A 17,054-nucleotide genomic window follows, 5' to 3' on the forward strand; every position below is an offset into this window, starting at 1 on the left:
TAGAGCATTTAGTTCTCCAATTTCAAATAACCTCCCTCCCCATCCCCTGACACCCTTCCCAGCTCCTCCCCTTCCCACAACCGGATTCATTCCGCCCATTGACCAACCAGGTCATACGCTCTACCTGTCTACACCTATCCCCACCTCACCTCACCTCACCTCACCTCACCTCACCACCCCCTTTATCTGCTCCCCACACACACACCCCCAGTCCTGAGGAAGGGTTACACCTGAAACATCAACTCCTGCATCTCTGATGCTGCCTAGCTTGCTGTGTTGATTAGATGACTTACAGTGTGGAAACAGGCCCTTCAGCCCAACAAGTCCACACCGATCTGCCAAAGCGCAACCCACCCAGACCCATTTCCCTACATTTACCCCTTCACCTAACAGTATGGGCAATTTAGCATGGCCAATTCACCTAACCTGCACACTTTTGGAAACCCACACAGACACGGGGATAATGTGCAAACTCCACACAGAGAGTCGCCTGAGATGGGAATTGAACCCAGGTCTCTGGCGCTGTGAGGCAGCAATGCTAACCACTGTACCACCGTGGTGCCTGTGTGTTCTCCCAGCTTCCTGCCTGTATTGAATACAAGGATGTAATACTGAAAATATATAAGGTACTAATTAGGATATAGTTGGCATTTTGTGCACAATCCTAGTGACTGCATTACAGGAAGGACAGAATTGCTGTACAAAGGAGATTTGGAATAATGTTGCCAGGATTTGAAAATTGCAATTATACGGAAAGATTCGAAATGCTAGGCCTGCTTTCCTTCGAACAGGGGAAGCTCAAGAATGACTTAATGGCGGTGCACAAAATAACTTCAGGCGGTCAAAACTATATCATTGTCTTGAGCGTAAATATTTACAAAGATTAATTATTCAACCTATCTGCCAATTGCTTATTTTCATTTTGTTTAATGATAATCAAATTAAAGGGTGCCATATTTCTCCAACTCATCCATTTTTCCTGAATGTTAACACGTGACTAAGATCCATATTGATTTTGATATTCTTTGCAAGTTTTGTTCTGTAATCACTGTTGTCTCCTTTTATATTTTTTGCATCTCTTCCCAATTCCAGGAGCTGCATTGTTTTGTTTTTAATTTTTGTGTGTTTATTAATGTTGTCCTTTAACTTAGTATTCATTCATGGCATTTCTTTTAAATTTGGGAAGTAGGCAATTTGTTCCATAGAGAAATGAACAGGCTCTGTACAACTTAAAATCATTTTTCAACATCTCCCACTGATTTTCTGTAAATGTACTGAGCAATGTTACAATGTAAGTGTAACACATGAGCAGGAACAATCTATGCAGACTCAACCTTATTTAATTTAGCTTTCAAACACTTCATTGAACTTGTAAGCAATAATGTCACTCAACTAGTACTTCTCAAGTCCAGGTTCTGAAGATGTGAGTTTGAATCCCATTGTAGCAGATGGCAAATTCTGAATTCAATAAAAATCCAGAATTAAAAGCTAGCCAAATGGTGACCAATAGGAGAAAGTGAGGACTGCAGATGCTGGAGATCAGGCTGAAAATGTGTTGCTGGAAAAGCGCAGCAGGTCAGGCAGCATCCAAGGAGCAGGAGAATCGACGTTTTGGGCATAAGCCCTTCTTCAGGAATGGTGACCAATGTCAATTTTTGTATAACCCCATCTGATTCCTTCAGTTAAGGACATCTGCTATTCTTACCCAGCCTGGCCTATATGTGGCTCCAGTCTCAATATGATTGACACTGATATAAAAACCAAAGGAACTGCAGGTGCTGGAAATCAGAAACCAGAACAGAAATTGCTGAAAATACTCAGCAGGTCTGGCAGCACTGGTGGAGAAAAATCATAGTTAATGTTTCTGTCCCAGTGACCCTTCCTCAGAACTCTGACTGACTCTTAACTGCCATCTCAAATGGCCGAACAAGTTCAGTTCTAAGACAATTAGGTAGCTAGTAATACCTGCAGTCCATGAATGCTTTTTTAAAATTATTAAGCAAATATTTATTTACCATTCAGCCATTAAATAAATCTACTCATTGTGAAATCAAATTGCCCTTTGCTAGTTGAGGAAATATTATTGCAGCTAGTCTCTCTGTACATGCTGGGCAAATTCACTGTTTTTCTGGATGAGTGAGACTTCTTGTACCAATCTATATACAAATTAGAAACCTTCAAAGCCACTCTGTCAATGTTTTTTCGTAAATAGTGCAAATGAATGATCTATTTTGGTGTTCTCTTGAGGTCTCACCATTAGAGTTACTAATTTCAGACAACTCTATGTGACATGAAGAAACATCTAAGGTTGTTGGATACAATACAGGTTATTGACCCTGACTACATCCTAGCTTCAGTGTTGAAGACTTGTGCCCCATCCACCTACTTAAACATTTACACATCGCCAAAGATGGACAGTGACAGCATGATGTATCATTGACAAGATGACTCACCAAGACCCATTCAACAGGGCCTTCCAAACCTGCACCTTCTACCACCTGGAAGGACAAGGGGAATAGATACATGAGAACACCACAACCTGCAAGATCCCCCTGGGAAATCAACTGGGATTATTTTCACTGGGGTTTAGAAGAATGGGGATGGGGTGTGGTGACCTCGTAGACACCTATAAACTTCTAACAGAACTGGTCTGAAAGGGTGTTGCAAGCAGTCCAGAACCAGAGGTCACAGAGTGGGCCATTTAAGATGGAAATGCAAATTAATTTTCAACCAGACAGTTCTGCATCTATGGAATCCTCTAAGACAGAAAGCAATTAAAACCAAAACATTGTAAGTTTACAAGAAGGAGATAGATATAGTTCTTAGAGATAAAGGAATCAAAGGGTATGAGATTAAAGCAGGAAAGTACTATAATAAATAGGAATGGGAGTAGGCCATTCAGCCCCTCAAGCTTGCTGTGCCATTCAATGGGATCAACTGACCACAATCCTTTCCCCATAACTCTTGAATCCACTTCTGATCAAGAATCTATCTATCTCAGCACTAAGTATACATAAGGACTCTGCACCCTCATCTCTCATCTCTGAGAGAAGAAATTCCACCTCATCTCAGTTTTAAATTGTCTGAGACTATGCCCTCTGGTCTTAGACTCTCCCCTGCTGGGAAACATCCTCTCAGCATTTACCCTGTCAAGCCCCTTAACAATCCTGTAAGTTTCAATTACATCACTCCCATTGTTTTAAACTCTGGAGTAGAGTCCTAACCTGTTTAATCTTTGCTCATAAAACAATTCCTCTGTATTAGGGATCATCCTTGTGACCCTTCTCTGAACTGCCTCCAATGAAATGATACATTCTTAAATAGGTGGACAAAAACTGCTCGTAGCTCACCTGTACTCCAACCCCCTTGAAATAAGGGCCAACATTCCATTGGCCTTCCTGATTCTCTGCTGCACCTGTGTGCTACCTTTCTGTCTTTCACACCCCACCTCCCAGTCCATTTTTGTTGCCACTTTCTGTGATTTCTCTTAATTTAAGTAATAATCTGATCTTTACTTCTCCCTTACAAAATGAACAACTTTGCGTTTTCCCACCCGAAACTCCATTTGCCAACATTATGCCCACTTACTTAGCCCATCAATATTTCTGGGAGCCTTTCTCACAACCTGTCCTGCCACCTATATTAGTGGCAACAGTACATTCACTTCCTTCCTCGAAGTCACTAATATCTACTGCAAATAGTTGAGGTCCAAGTACTGATGCCTGTGGAACCCCACTGGTCTTGGGTCACCAAGATGAAAAAGCATCCCTTTTTCCACAACTGTATTGGATGTAGATGATCAGCCCTGATCCTATTAAAGGGCAGAGCAGGTTTAAAAGGCTGAATGGCCTACTGCTGTTCCTAGTTTCTATGCTTCCAAGCCACTCTCCAGCCTGACTTGGAAATATATCGCCAATCGTTCTGGGTCAAAATTTTGGAACTCTTCCTGAGAGCAAGGTGGGTGTACCTAAACCACATGGCAATAAGGGTGGACAATAAATGCCAGTGAGGGTCACATGGCAAGAACAAATAAGTCTATACATATTTTTAAATGCATAATATTGATGTTTACATGCACTCTCTGGGTTACTGTTTAAGTCATAGATATCAGAAGGACTCGTGACTAAATTAAATGAATAGGTAACGATTCTCATTGTCTGTCTGACCATTAGAAACCTTCACAAGTGTTGGAGAACTGGTTTCTGTGCTGGCTGAGCTCCAGCCTGCGTGTAAAAGAAATTGAAACCTGCACATACTCAAAGCAAAGCGCCTAGCTCCTTGCCACAATACCCAATGATTCACATCACGCTTTCCTACAGCTGAGTGCGCTGGAGAATATCTTACTGTCGTTCCCCGCCACTCGCTTCCCCGAAAGAAATAATTCTAAATGTAAAAGCCACTTCACGATGGGAAATGAGATGGATTTCCAACATATGGTGTAGTGATTTTAAAAATAGACTCCCAGGTGCAGGAAGTTCAAAGATTCTTGTGTCTGGCCTGTGCAACAGGAACAGAACTCGAGCACATTAACGTGTTTTTCCACATTCCTTTGTGGAAAGATAAATGTACCAAAGCTAACTGGGAGCCACACGGCCTCTAATTCATTGATCATTTAGTAACTGAAGATCACACGTCCATGAAAAGTCGTTGGCAGATAATTTTCATCCCTGCCTCCACCGGGAAGCTAACAGGGACATTGTTGGTGCATTCGAATGTGTTCTTTCTTTTACTGAAACGTCAGTGATGTATGAAACGTGCTCAACTCAAAACGCGACCTAATTTCAGCAAACAAAAACTCCCCACGTCAAAGAGGCATTCTTACTGCTCTTTATTCGAAAAGAGAAATCTGTGCCAGGCTAGCAGGGCATCCTCTTCGGAGAATGGATGGGCCCAATGGCCTCAGAGCCGAAGAGTGTGGCGCTGGAAAAGCACCTGAGGAAGCAGGAGAGTCGACCTTTCGGGCATAAACCCTTCATCAGGATCTTTCACATGCAAAGAAAATGCTGCGGGTGCTGGTAATCTTTAATAGTCTCAGATTGATCTGATACTCTCTGCAGTGATTCCTGCTGACATTTTACAGCATTTTCCGCGCTTTTTTTTTAAGCGCTGCGACTTCGATTTCTGAGTATTATTGTTTGGATCCGTATAAACTCTACTGACCGGGGGCTGAAAAGCGGCTGGGGTTCAAGTACAGTTGGAGTATCCCGACGTCTATGACCGGCGCCAAATCCCGCAGTTCCTTTTCATTCCTGATGAAGGGTTTTTGTCCGAAATGTTGATTCTCCTGATCCTCAGATGCTGCCTGACCTGCTGTGCTTTTCCAGCACCACACTCTCGACTCTGATCTCCAGCATCTGTAGTCCTCACTTTTGCCTAGGTATGTTGCTGTCTATCCAGAGAGGATTTAGAACACCCTGCGTTAACATAGCGCCGGCTTTACCTCATTCGGGTCAGCGAGTAACTGAGGAAATAGACCCGAAAGCCGGGATAGATTGGTCTGTTGTGCTGACGGCACTTTTCAACCGTTCTGAAGAAAGGTCACTCGACACGAAACTTAAACTCTGCTTTCTCTCTCCACAGATGCTGCCAGACCTGCTGAGTTTCTCCCACGTTCTCCGTGTTTGTGTTGATTTCCAGCTTCCGCAGTTCTTTGGGTTTGAATTTTCCTTTCATGGGGGGGGGGGGGGGGGGTTAGACTAAATATTAAAACATTGCTGGAACCAGACGTTTTACATGTTGGTGGTTATGTATTTAACACCAGGGCTGGCCCTGTCTCTGGGCCAGGAGGCCTGGGTCTAAATTCACTTCACATGACGAAAGGGCAGAGCTTAAAAAGCTTACGGTTTCAAAAAAAAACCTGTTGGACTATAACCTGGTGTCGTGTGACTTCTGACTTTCTCCATCTCAGTCCAATACTTGCACCTCCACATCAAGAGTCCAAGCGGTTCACAACGTGTTTGAATTTTTTTTTAATGGAAAACCTACAGTGCAGAAACAGGCCATTCGGCCCAACGTGTCCAACCTACCTAACTTGCACATCTTTTTGAAAGAAAAAAAACATCTTTGGAGTAGGTGAGGAAACCGGAGCACCCGGGGTCAACCAATGCGGACAATGTGCAAACGCCACACACAGTCTGTGAGGTATCGAATCTGGGTCTTTGGCACTTTCAGACAGCAGTGCTTATCCACTGAGACACCGTGGTCACACCCAGAATGTGCTTGAATAGGTTCAATACAATAAATCAGACTAGGGCCATTGTGATATACAGGTACAGCCTGTACTTCTGACCTAGGAGACCCAGGTTCAAGTCCCACCTGCTCCAGAGAAGTGTAACAATACCACTGAACAGGGTAACTCGGGGAAAATATCGTCATGGGGTCACTTTAGTGAAATTAGATGCTTAAGCATTCATCGAGTTTTATTCACCGGCTGGTCATATCAGCATAGGAACTTGGGAGGGCTGGTGGGTGGAGAGACACTGTCTCTCGGGACAACATTTCAATCCTGTCAGAAAATTTAACGCTGCTTCCTGACACATTCACCTTCCTATTCTCCGCAAAACAAAACGTAGATTAAAATAAACGAACAATTAAGAACCATTTGGGGCCGATTAGGATCTCCCAAGACAAAGTCACAACCACCAACTCTCGAGTCGAAGACAGAAAGGGCACGTGTTCCACGGAAGATTGAAAACGACTTCTCGATTCACTTTTCAAAGGACAAACCCATCGAGAATACAACAGAGATGAAGTCAGAATATTCCTTCCGTAAAATGATGTTTAAAATGAATTTCGGATGTAAAATGTATATTCTGTGAACAAATAAATTGTCTTGTGTTCCACAATCTCACTGATGGATGAAATTTAAAAATAGCCAATAATCATTATGTAAATACTATGTTGCAGAGTGCAGACAGTAAATCGTTACTCTAAAGACTAAATATTGAATTAATGTGAAAGCATATCGTTTGGCGATTTGGGACCATAGTTACTGTCGAAATGGGTCGTTCCTGGTGTCTTAATCTTTGACAGATATATTGTCATCCTCCTGTGACTTGTTCACACTTCAAAACAAAGATCAAACTGAGTCCCTGTTCTATAATGACACCGACAGAACTTTTAACAATGGTTTCATTGCCAAATTAACGAAATAATTCGTCAATTTGCAAAGGTTTTATGTTTTAAACCACAAGTATGAAGTTGATTATCACAGAAACTATAATAAAACAAAAAACAAATGCGGTGCCAGAGAGCTGAAACGGGTTTCTGAAGAAGGACCATTTGATTCGGAAAGTTAACTCTGCTTTCTCTCTACAGATGCTGTCAGACCTGCTAGGTTTCCAAAACAATTTCTTTTTGTTTCAAATAGATTGAATGTAAAGAATTTCTGTACACATCACGCCACTGTTTGCATCGCCTGTAACAACTTCAGGCTACAGCAGTATTTCAGTAGCTTTACACAGGAGAGCTAGTGCAATATGAGAACGTGTTCAGACTGCATCGCAGTGTACTGCTACACTATATGTAAAATCTATGCTTTGCCACGGTCTGATATCTCCTCCCATGTAACTTCGACCCCAAAGTCGCTTGCCTTACTATTAATGACCACTTAATCCCGAGCAATCAGGAGGTATTTGTCACGAGCTTTTGGATGAATTTTCGTTAATCCTTCTTCGCTAAGTTTTTTAAAAATTAATTTCCGCAGAATGCAATAGAATTACACTCATGTTTTGACTATTGGTACATGTTTATATGTGTTAACCTGTTAACTGGGCAAGAATTGTACTGTCTTTTTAAAAAAAATAATTTGGGATGTGGGTGTAGCTGGATAGGCCAACATTTATTGCTCAGAGGATTGTCAACCACATTGATGAGGATCTGGAGTCAATTATAACCTATATGAGTAAGAACAGCAAGTTATCTCCCCTAAAAAGGCATTAGTAAACCAGATGGGGTTTTCCAATATTCCACAGTTCCCATTGGGCTAGATTTTATTCACAATCTGCCGTGATGGGATTCAAACACAGTGGTCAGTGGTCCAAAGACACTGCTGTAATGGTACCACCTCATACACAAACCACACACATACATAAACCACACACAAACAAACCGTTGATTACAATAATTTTCTAAAATCATTGTTTCGATTGCCTACTTTTTCTATGACCAGCATATTCAATAGTTTAACTATTTTAGGCACTTGTTAATTTATTAATTTGGTTTAATATATCCACAATTCTTTCATGGGCACGAAAAGGAGTCACTAAACTCAAAATGTGTTAATTCTTCTTTCTCTGTTAGACCTACTGGATTTCTCCAACAACATCAGTTTTTGTCACTCTTTCATAGGACCTTTTGTTTCTAAATTAAACACGCAAATAAATAATTACACAAAATTACTGGAAATCAACCATATTTTTTCCCAAGTGGAATTGCAACTAACTTATGTTTTTAAAATTAAATAATCTTACAAGGTTTGAAAGAAAGTTGACTGTTCAGCATGATTTCAGAGACTTTAACCTTGCAAATGATTGCATAGAAAAACACATAATTTCACTACATAAGGCCAATCTCTCATTTCAATATTTTCTTAAAATTGTCTTGTAATTTCTGCTTTTGATCATTAATGTTTGTTCACAAGGGATCAATGATCAGATCCTCCATACAACTTACATAAGAAAGACAAAAACCATTATCTTGCTTAGAAATTGATTGGATCACAGCAACTTGGGAGTCCTAGTTGTTTGTCAGAACATTGTCCACCAGATGAGAAAATATGCCAATGTCTGGAATCAACCCAAAGGATCACTCTACATCGCCTCCCCAAAATAGGGAACAACATACTAATATACTAATAAAGGATACTTTAAGCATTTCTGCACTTGAAATTGGAACAATATTACTGGACTTCTCAAGATATGTCCTCATTGACAAAATTCCTCTGGCCTTCTTTTTACTAATTATATTAGCGAAGAATTAGTTTTTTTTCTTTCATGATATATGGGCCTCGCTGAAAAAGCCTATAATTGTTCCTTATTTGTTTTGTCTTGCTGGGACCATTTAGCAGAGCAGATAAGAGTCAACCACATTGCTGTGTATCTTAAGGCACATGTAAGCCACGTTGGATGCGCATGGAAGATTTCTGTCACTGAAGGACATTGGTGAATCAGATGAGTTTTTTATACAATTAATGTTTACGTCATAGGCCTGATTTATTCATTGACCTTAAATCAAATCACAACAACTCCTACGACAGTATTTTAAGCCATAGCCCAGGCTTTGAGAAATCTGATTGGTCAGGCTATGTGCCTCTTCACCATCATCAAATTAGGAGAAGATGGTAATAAGATGATGGCAATGTAAATGCACCACCATTTAAACCTAATTCAATATAAGTAATGGTTGGCACATTTTAATAAAGGATTTGCCTCTGTTCAGCAGTGTAATTACCAGATTTCTTCTGCCAATAACTGAGAAGCACTTAGAAATCAGAGCTTTTGGAGAGATTCTGGAAATGCAGATGGGTGTACTTCAGCACTGCAGTATGCAAATTTTGTAATTGCTGAGGACACATTAACACTACTCCAGAGGGTTTGCCATTTGAAATGGCAAGAAAAATAACAATGAAAAATTGGGTTCATTGTCCATTGATTGCAAATAAATTAGATTTTTAAAAATTACATCCTTATTTCCAGGCTTTCCCTTAATAAAAGCTTAATGTAGTAGCCAATCCACCAGGAATTAAAATAGATTGATTCGTTTCATATAATCCCGTTTCAAAATAAAACTGACAAAAGGTAAAAGATGTTAAACGGTAAAATCTAAGAACTTTAAGCATGAATTGTTAAATAATTTTCATATTGTTTTCAAATGGATTATTTGATCGGATGTTTTATTTAATCAGCGATGCTTCTATTTTTAAGCTTGCAAACATATATTTTCATATTGAACATAAATCGCATCGATGGTTCTGATGTTCCAGTGCCTATTCAGCAACAATCAGCTTTGTGCAATGTTTTGAGGAACATTTTCCCACAATTGCTGCCATTTGTCTCCATTCTTACCCCAGACTTTGTCATTGGAAATATCGGTATGGTTGGTACTTAAACTGATTCAATGTCAATAGTGAGAAGCTGTCTGTTACTTTTAGTAGAAGTGAAGAGAGATAAATCATGCATCAGGGTATTGAGTAAGAAGACTCAAATTCAGCATTTAAGGAAATTATTGGAAGGGAGTCAATATATCTGTGATTCTATGTTTGGAGATTGCAAAATTACAGTGCATTTTATTCAGTTTTCCAATTGAATGAGCCTGAATCTGACAGTAACATAATTATTCACCACAATTTTCATTTTATCTTTATTGGATTTCTGAAGTACATCAAAATGAAATATGGACTCATCCTAATGACATCAGGATGGAAGACGTGGTCTTTGTAATTTATCACAGTCAACTATAACAATGTGGCTGTGATCTAGTGAAAAACTGTTTATACTGTTCAACTTTGGGTTTGGAAATAGATAGAATGATGCACAGATGGATAGACAAATCTGGAGCTTCTAACTGCCTGTTAGTATCATGGCAGATTGAAATGGAACATTATCAAAAGCAACGAATTCTTAAAAGAGGAAAGAATTTCATAACTGAACAAAAAACTAAAATCTAATATTGGATTAAACATTCCAAATACTCATAATTGTGTGAATTTAGGAATCTGTCAGCATGTTTATGTCTGCATTTTGTTAGGATGTTGTCTGTTGTTGGTTGTGTCCTTGGCAGTAAAATATTGGAAAACTAAATGATGTTAGAAACTAAACTCGTGGCTTAATGAAATAATCTGAAAATTCTCCTGGCACTGTTTTATTAATGGAGTTGATAATCATTTATGGTTTAACACCTCAGTTCCAAAACTGAGGTTAGCATTTATATAAAACAAAGAACTGTAGATACTGGAAATCTGAAATGAAAACAGCAGTTGCTGGAGAAACTCAACAGATTTGGCAGCGTCTGTGGAGAGTAAGCAGTTAATGTTTTGAGTCCAGTGACCCTTGTTCAGAATGTTGTGTTCTCCTGAATTTCTCCAGCAATTCTGTGATTAATTGTTTCAGATTTCCAACATCCACAGTTATAGAGTCATAGAGATGTACAGCATGGAACAGACCCTTTGGTCCAACTTGTCCATGCCGACCAGATATCCCAACCCAGTCTAGTCCCACCTGCCAGCACCTGGCCCATATCCCTCCAAACCCTTCCTATTCATATACCCATCCAAATGCCTCTTAAATGTTGCAATTGTACCAGCCTCCACCACTTCCTCTGGCAGCTCATTCCATACACGTAGCATCCTCTGTGTGAAAACGTTGCCCCTTAGGTCTCTTTTATATCTTTCCCCTCTCACCCTAAACCTATGTCCTCCAGTTCTGGGAAAAGAACTTGTCTATTTATCCCAGGGAAAAGAAATTGTCTATTTATCCTATCAATACCCATTCTTTGTTTTATTTTTTTTTATTTAATGGTCTTTTTGGCATTCTGTGTATTACAGCTGATACTATTTCTTTTTTCCTGTTATTTTCTTGCAAAGAAGAATATTATTCATTGTCTAATTAAGAGCTTACATCAACGTTTTTATGTCTAAGTTAGGACCGAATTACACATCATCTGCATTAGAGGGGTTTTTGTCATACGATGGTAATGTACCTTTGGGTCAGAAAGTATGAGTTCAAGTCCCACCTGCTTCAGGTATATATCATAATGCATTGAAATAAAAAAACACACATCAACTGCATGGAGCATGTCCACCAGATGAGGTTGAACCATAATAAAGCTGTGAACCAATCCAGCTGTATTTCCCGTCCATGAGGATCACTTTCGACTGATGCTTTTTCCCCACCTAGCATTGCGGTTTGGATCTTGTTCAGACACTTCCTGCTACCCAAGTGAACAAAGATTGTCTATTAAGGCAATGCATGAGCTGATTCATCAAAAAGCTCCCTTCATCTTTCTAACCAACATGTTTAGTGATGCTATTACACGCCTCTAGGGTAGGTGGGACTTGAACGCGTACCTCCTGGCTCAGAGGTAAGGACTTTACCACAAGAGCCCTCACCCTTAAAAAATTGTTTTTAATTGCCCTTAAAAAGCTTTCTTCTATGCTCATTAGAGCTACACACTCCATCTGGCTCCTTTGGCCATGATGATCGTCTTAACAACCCTGAAACAGAAATCGGTAATTGGTAAACCGGAAGTGGCCGGATAGGGTTTTTTAAAAATTGGATAAGGACGCGTGGCTTTCCTGCTAACGTTGCAGAAAAGGAGGGTCGTGTGAGATTGAAGAGCGGGAATATTGCCTCGGAAACGAATCCAGGTATTGCGCCTTTTTACCTGTTGGGAATGGTCCACAAGACAGAGAAGATGACAAGGTATCATTGGCTAATGAATGGACTGATTTTATAAGATGCCATTCTGTGTGAGGTGATCTCATATGCACGTGATCAATGTGAGTGCACGCAGCAAATGTTCTGCCCCTTTGCAAAGTCATTAAATCGAAATGTGGCCACCTCAATAGTTAACAACAAGTGATTCCCAAATAAATATCATTCTCAAGGTTCCTGAACTGTGCGGTAAAAGGCCATAATGTGCTTAAGCAAACACCGAGCATCACATCTTTAAAGCGAAGTCCGAACTTTCGTTGAAAAATATTATTCTGTTAAACAAAAACGTATATTTTATTTCAATCCCAAGTATTTTTCTTTCCTCATCATAATAATAAATGTATAATCGAACCAACAAACCATACTGGTACTAACATAATATATACCAGCTGGATCAAGAAGGAGATAGATATATAGTCATTTGGGTTAATAAGAACACATGATTTGGGGAGAAAGTGAGTTGGATGATCAGCCGTGATCACATTGAATGGTGGGGCAACTCGAAGGGCCGAATGGACTCCTTCTGGTCCTATTTCCTGTGTTTCCATCTCCCATTCAGAGCCAGAGAGGAAAAAATCCTCAACGGAAGAACTGCTACAATTCTAAATATGTTACTTCGATATTTCAAAAGCTATTTCTTCTGAATGCTCCCTATTTGCAATCTTATTCGATAATAATTCAGATCAAATCATCGTTTTACAGATGCTGATCCCTAACTCTGGGAGAATTGCCCATATAAAGTGGAAAAGGTCCTGTCAGGATCAGAACAAGATATTTCCTTTTATGAGCTCCATGTATCAAATACATTCCAGTGTGATGGCGAACCGGTTGCAAAATGAATATGACTAAAGGACAGCAGTTTATTGTTACACCTTCATGGTGACTGATGAATTCCTATGCAGCCACAGGGGGCGAGAACATATTTTGGAAATTTTCAGGAATTTTGTTCGTTTGGGAGTATCTCCAAATTTTCCGTATTTGTGTGCCGCAATTAAAAAAAACAAGGATTCAAAAATAGATTCAAAGGTAAACAAAGAAAAAACAGGAGTGGTAAAGCTCCACCGGAGGTTTAGCCGCGAATTTCAGGAGCAGAGAACAGGTGTATTGAGAGACATCCTCCCGAAGTGTTCCCCATCAGGGGGAACGGCGGGAGGGCGGGGGAGACTAATACTGCAGCGGCCTTACTGTTGGAATAGGGAAACCTCTGCAAATATGGGCACAAAATCCAGCGTTGGCTTTTTTTTATTTGCAGCCATCTCAAATTTAGAATTGCGAGAGAAATCAACTTGCATGTTGGGAAGATAGTGTAGCGCCTCGTAATAATGCACTTTAATGAAGAAACGTTAGGAGGAGTTTGCAATTCGTGCTAAGAACCCCTCCTGTACAAATTACTGAGCTCCTTAATCGTGGTAACCTGTTGTGGCCGACACACATCCTCAAGACTCTAACGTGGCGAGGTCGCTGTGAATCCCACCGGCATTACTTAATCGACTTCACCTCTCCACCACTGGGACTAGTAATCTGGCAATGTGTTACGTACTACTCAAGATGGACCACAACCTCATCCCACTCCCAGCGCCTAACCGCACACCCAGGGATCCCATCCCCTTGTAGAGGCGAGCTGCGTTCACAATTTCTACCGGAAAGCTTCACCACTTAAGAACAAATAACAACGAAATCACTGGAGCACTGGACAATCAAACAAGTCTAACATTCCCCACCCACTCCCAGCCCCTACCCCACGTTACTAATCACTTTCCACAATATTTTCTTTTGGGGAGAAATATGAATCGACTTCAAAATCTCCGCTTTGTAAGTGAATGTGCCCTCATCACAATTTCGCTAATTCCTCTCGGATTGCTACAGGGTTATTTTCCCCACCTCAGCTGCCCTGTAGCGTGGTCTGAGTTCAGCGACTGTTATTCCGACCCTGAGAAGGGTTTCCAGACTCGAAACGTTAACTCTACTTTCTCTCCACAGGTGCTGAGTTTTTCCAGCATTTTGTTTTTTTTTTGGTTCGTCTGTTTCAGATTTCCAGCATCCGCAGTTCTTTGTTTTAGACTGCTCTGTTCTTGCCGAGGACGTGTTCCCGACACACATCGAGTTGTCTGGGCGTAAGAGCCATTATTTTGGTGAAGGGGGTGTAATTATTGTGTTAAGAAATGAAGATAGACACAGACACGCGGCGTCTTTGCGGTTTTCAGAAAGTTAAACTACCTCTGTTACTTAATTAAAACGTAAATGTGAAATTGGGGAATAGGTGACAAATCGCAAGGCTAAATTAAAAATCACATTACATTCTGACTGAAAATTAACGAATTCTGTCAGATTTGAGGGAAAATGTTGACAAAAGATGTGCAAGTCAGGTGAACTGGCCTTGCGAAATATGCCCATAATGTTAGATGCATAAATCAGGGGTAAGTATAGGGTACGGGAATGGGTCTAGGTGGGTTACTGTTCGGAGAGTAGGTGTGGACTTGTTGGGCCGAAGGGCCTGTTTCCATACTGTAGGGAATCTAAAATAGCTATCTCAGTCTATAAAGCCTCGATCTTAAGGGAAAAATGCACGAATATTCTTAATTTTCTTCAGGAAAATTAACGACTTGTGCAGGATTTTCCGATGCCATCCCGCTATTGTTCCCTGTCATTTTGTAGATCCAATTGAGACAACGGTTCGAAGCTTTATTCCCTCTTGATCCATAGTATACAATCCGCTCTTAACTGAGCAAAAAATCTAGACGCTGTAAATTGCACATTGCAGTGTCAAAATGACATCTACAGCGGATTGGGGAATGTGCTAGCTCAGATCGGACACGATGGCTATGAATTCCAGATACTGTGCACGTTTCAAATGGTGCCTAACATGGGAGACATTTTTTTAAATATCTTGCATCCTTCGACTCACAGATAGGCTCCCCCTTAACAATCACAGCGCCCTTCAACCCTTTTCTGGACTCGATTTTGGCGCAATGTTACGCAGACCTGCACCAACCACACTGAACACGTCCTCCTGCAGCTAAAGTGTGTCAAACATCTTGCCAAGACATGTGACCCTGCACACAGATGAAAATTGGGCACGGCTTCTGACTGGTTGAATTGCATTGGGACTGGCGCTAGGATCCAGTCGGCAGAGTGCGTGACTCGGATGGGGATGAACTGTGTTGGAATCTCTGGGGATCTCATTAACAGGTTGGATGAAACCCCATGTGCACCGGATTATTAGTAAAGCACCATAGAAACGGTTCATCCACAAGCTGCTCCTCAACCCAGCTTTACAGTTGGCACAACATTCTCTTCAATCACAGTCTGTTTAGTTAACGCTCATCCACAATGCTACTTATCTGAAAATCGTCTAATCTGTTCATTTATCCACAGGCCGGTGTCAAAGTAATCGCTCACGATTTTCGTTTGGTGTAAATAAAAACACAACAAAATAACGTGTTTTGGAATAGACGTTGTAATTAACCTGATTATCGGAGAATATTTTATGACCCTGCAGTTCTATTTTATGATCAACCCATTATTTTCTTTTGAAGAAAATGTTGGAGTCAAAATTGAGATTAAAACTTAAATTAAATGTCAGTAGTATTCTGGTAATTATTATAATGTGATCATAGGAGAAATCTTGCAGATCCTATTTAGAAACAGGAATATGTACGCTCATCAATTGGCCATAATTCTGATACTTCCCTCACCAATACAGCAGTCGTTTTTTTTGGAATAGAACGACAAATAACTCTACCAACTAGAGTGTTTTGTTCTATAAGGATACAGATTATGTTCCCCGCCCCCAAAAAACGGGTATAGGTGTTTCCCACCAATTAATCTTTTGAATCACATTTGCATTTCCCTGTTCAATAATTTGTCTCTCACCAGATTTTTCGAATTGAAAACCTTCAGTTTAAAATCATCGGTAAAAGGTTCGGTTTGACGCTAAACACAAAACAGAACAGAACGTATATGATGGGTTAAGGTCCTCTCTTGTCCCCCAAGCGTTTGCACTAAGAGACCCAGGTTGGCACCTCAGGGAAAACGCACCAGAAATCCGCAGCATCTCTGAGATGAGTAATTTTACCTGTTCGCCGCCAATCTAGACGCAATGTAACCTCCAGGAATCTGCGTGACGATATATCCCCAGAAGAAAGAACCGTGGATCATTCCTACTGTCTCGGGGTCCCAGTTAAACGTCGCTTTCTTGCGGTAAAGAGAGGGGTGAAAATGCAGGTCATGTTATAATGCAATATCTGGGATAAATCTCATACATTTATATATATAATATATGTATATATTATATATATACACACACATCCATATCAAATAGCCAAACTTGTATTTTAACCTTCGGCTTTGAATGATCTGTTTGGTTTATTGTTGCAGGGTATATTTGAGGATACAATGAGGAGAACAAAATTTAATTTGGTTTAGCCATAGCTGTAAATATTTTGTCACTGTAATAAAACAGGGAAATCACGCTATTCAGCAATATTTTACATCTTGCAACCATAAAATCAGCCTTCCCAAATTATGAGAGTAAATATATAGAATTAACAGGAAACCGTGTTGCTTTGGGTTTTAATTAGAATTACTTTTTTTTTACACAAGCGAACGAAGGCTTTTGCCCTT

At 40.3% G+C, this 17,054-nt stretch overlaps 1 protein-coding gene across 1 annotated transcript in view; it reads right to left on the minus strand.

Moving 5' to 3' along the window:
- slc17a6a (solute carrier family 17 member 6a) overlaps nt 1-17,054 on the minus strand; it is a 66,249-nt gene that overhangs the window by 46,590 nt on the left and 2,605 nt on the right. Inside the window, exon 3 of the mRNA XM_072592746.1 lies at nt 16,507-16,625. Coding sequence (XP_072448847.1) covers nt 16,507-16,625 — 119 coding nt within the window. The remainder of the gene's footprint in view (nt 1-16,506; nt 16,626-17,054) is intronic.

Source organism: Chiloscyllium punctatum, chromosome 22 (genome assembly GCF_047496795.1).
Source record: "Chiloscyllium punctatum isolate Juve2018m chromosome 22, sChiPun1.3, whole genome shotgun sequence".
Taxonomy (NCBI): Eukaryota; Metazoa; Chordata; class Chondrichthyes; order Orectolobiformes; family Hemiscylliidae; genus Chiloscyllium; species Chiloscyllium punctatum.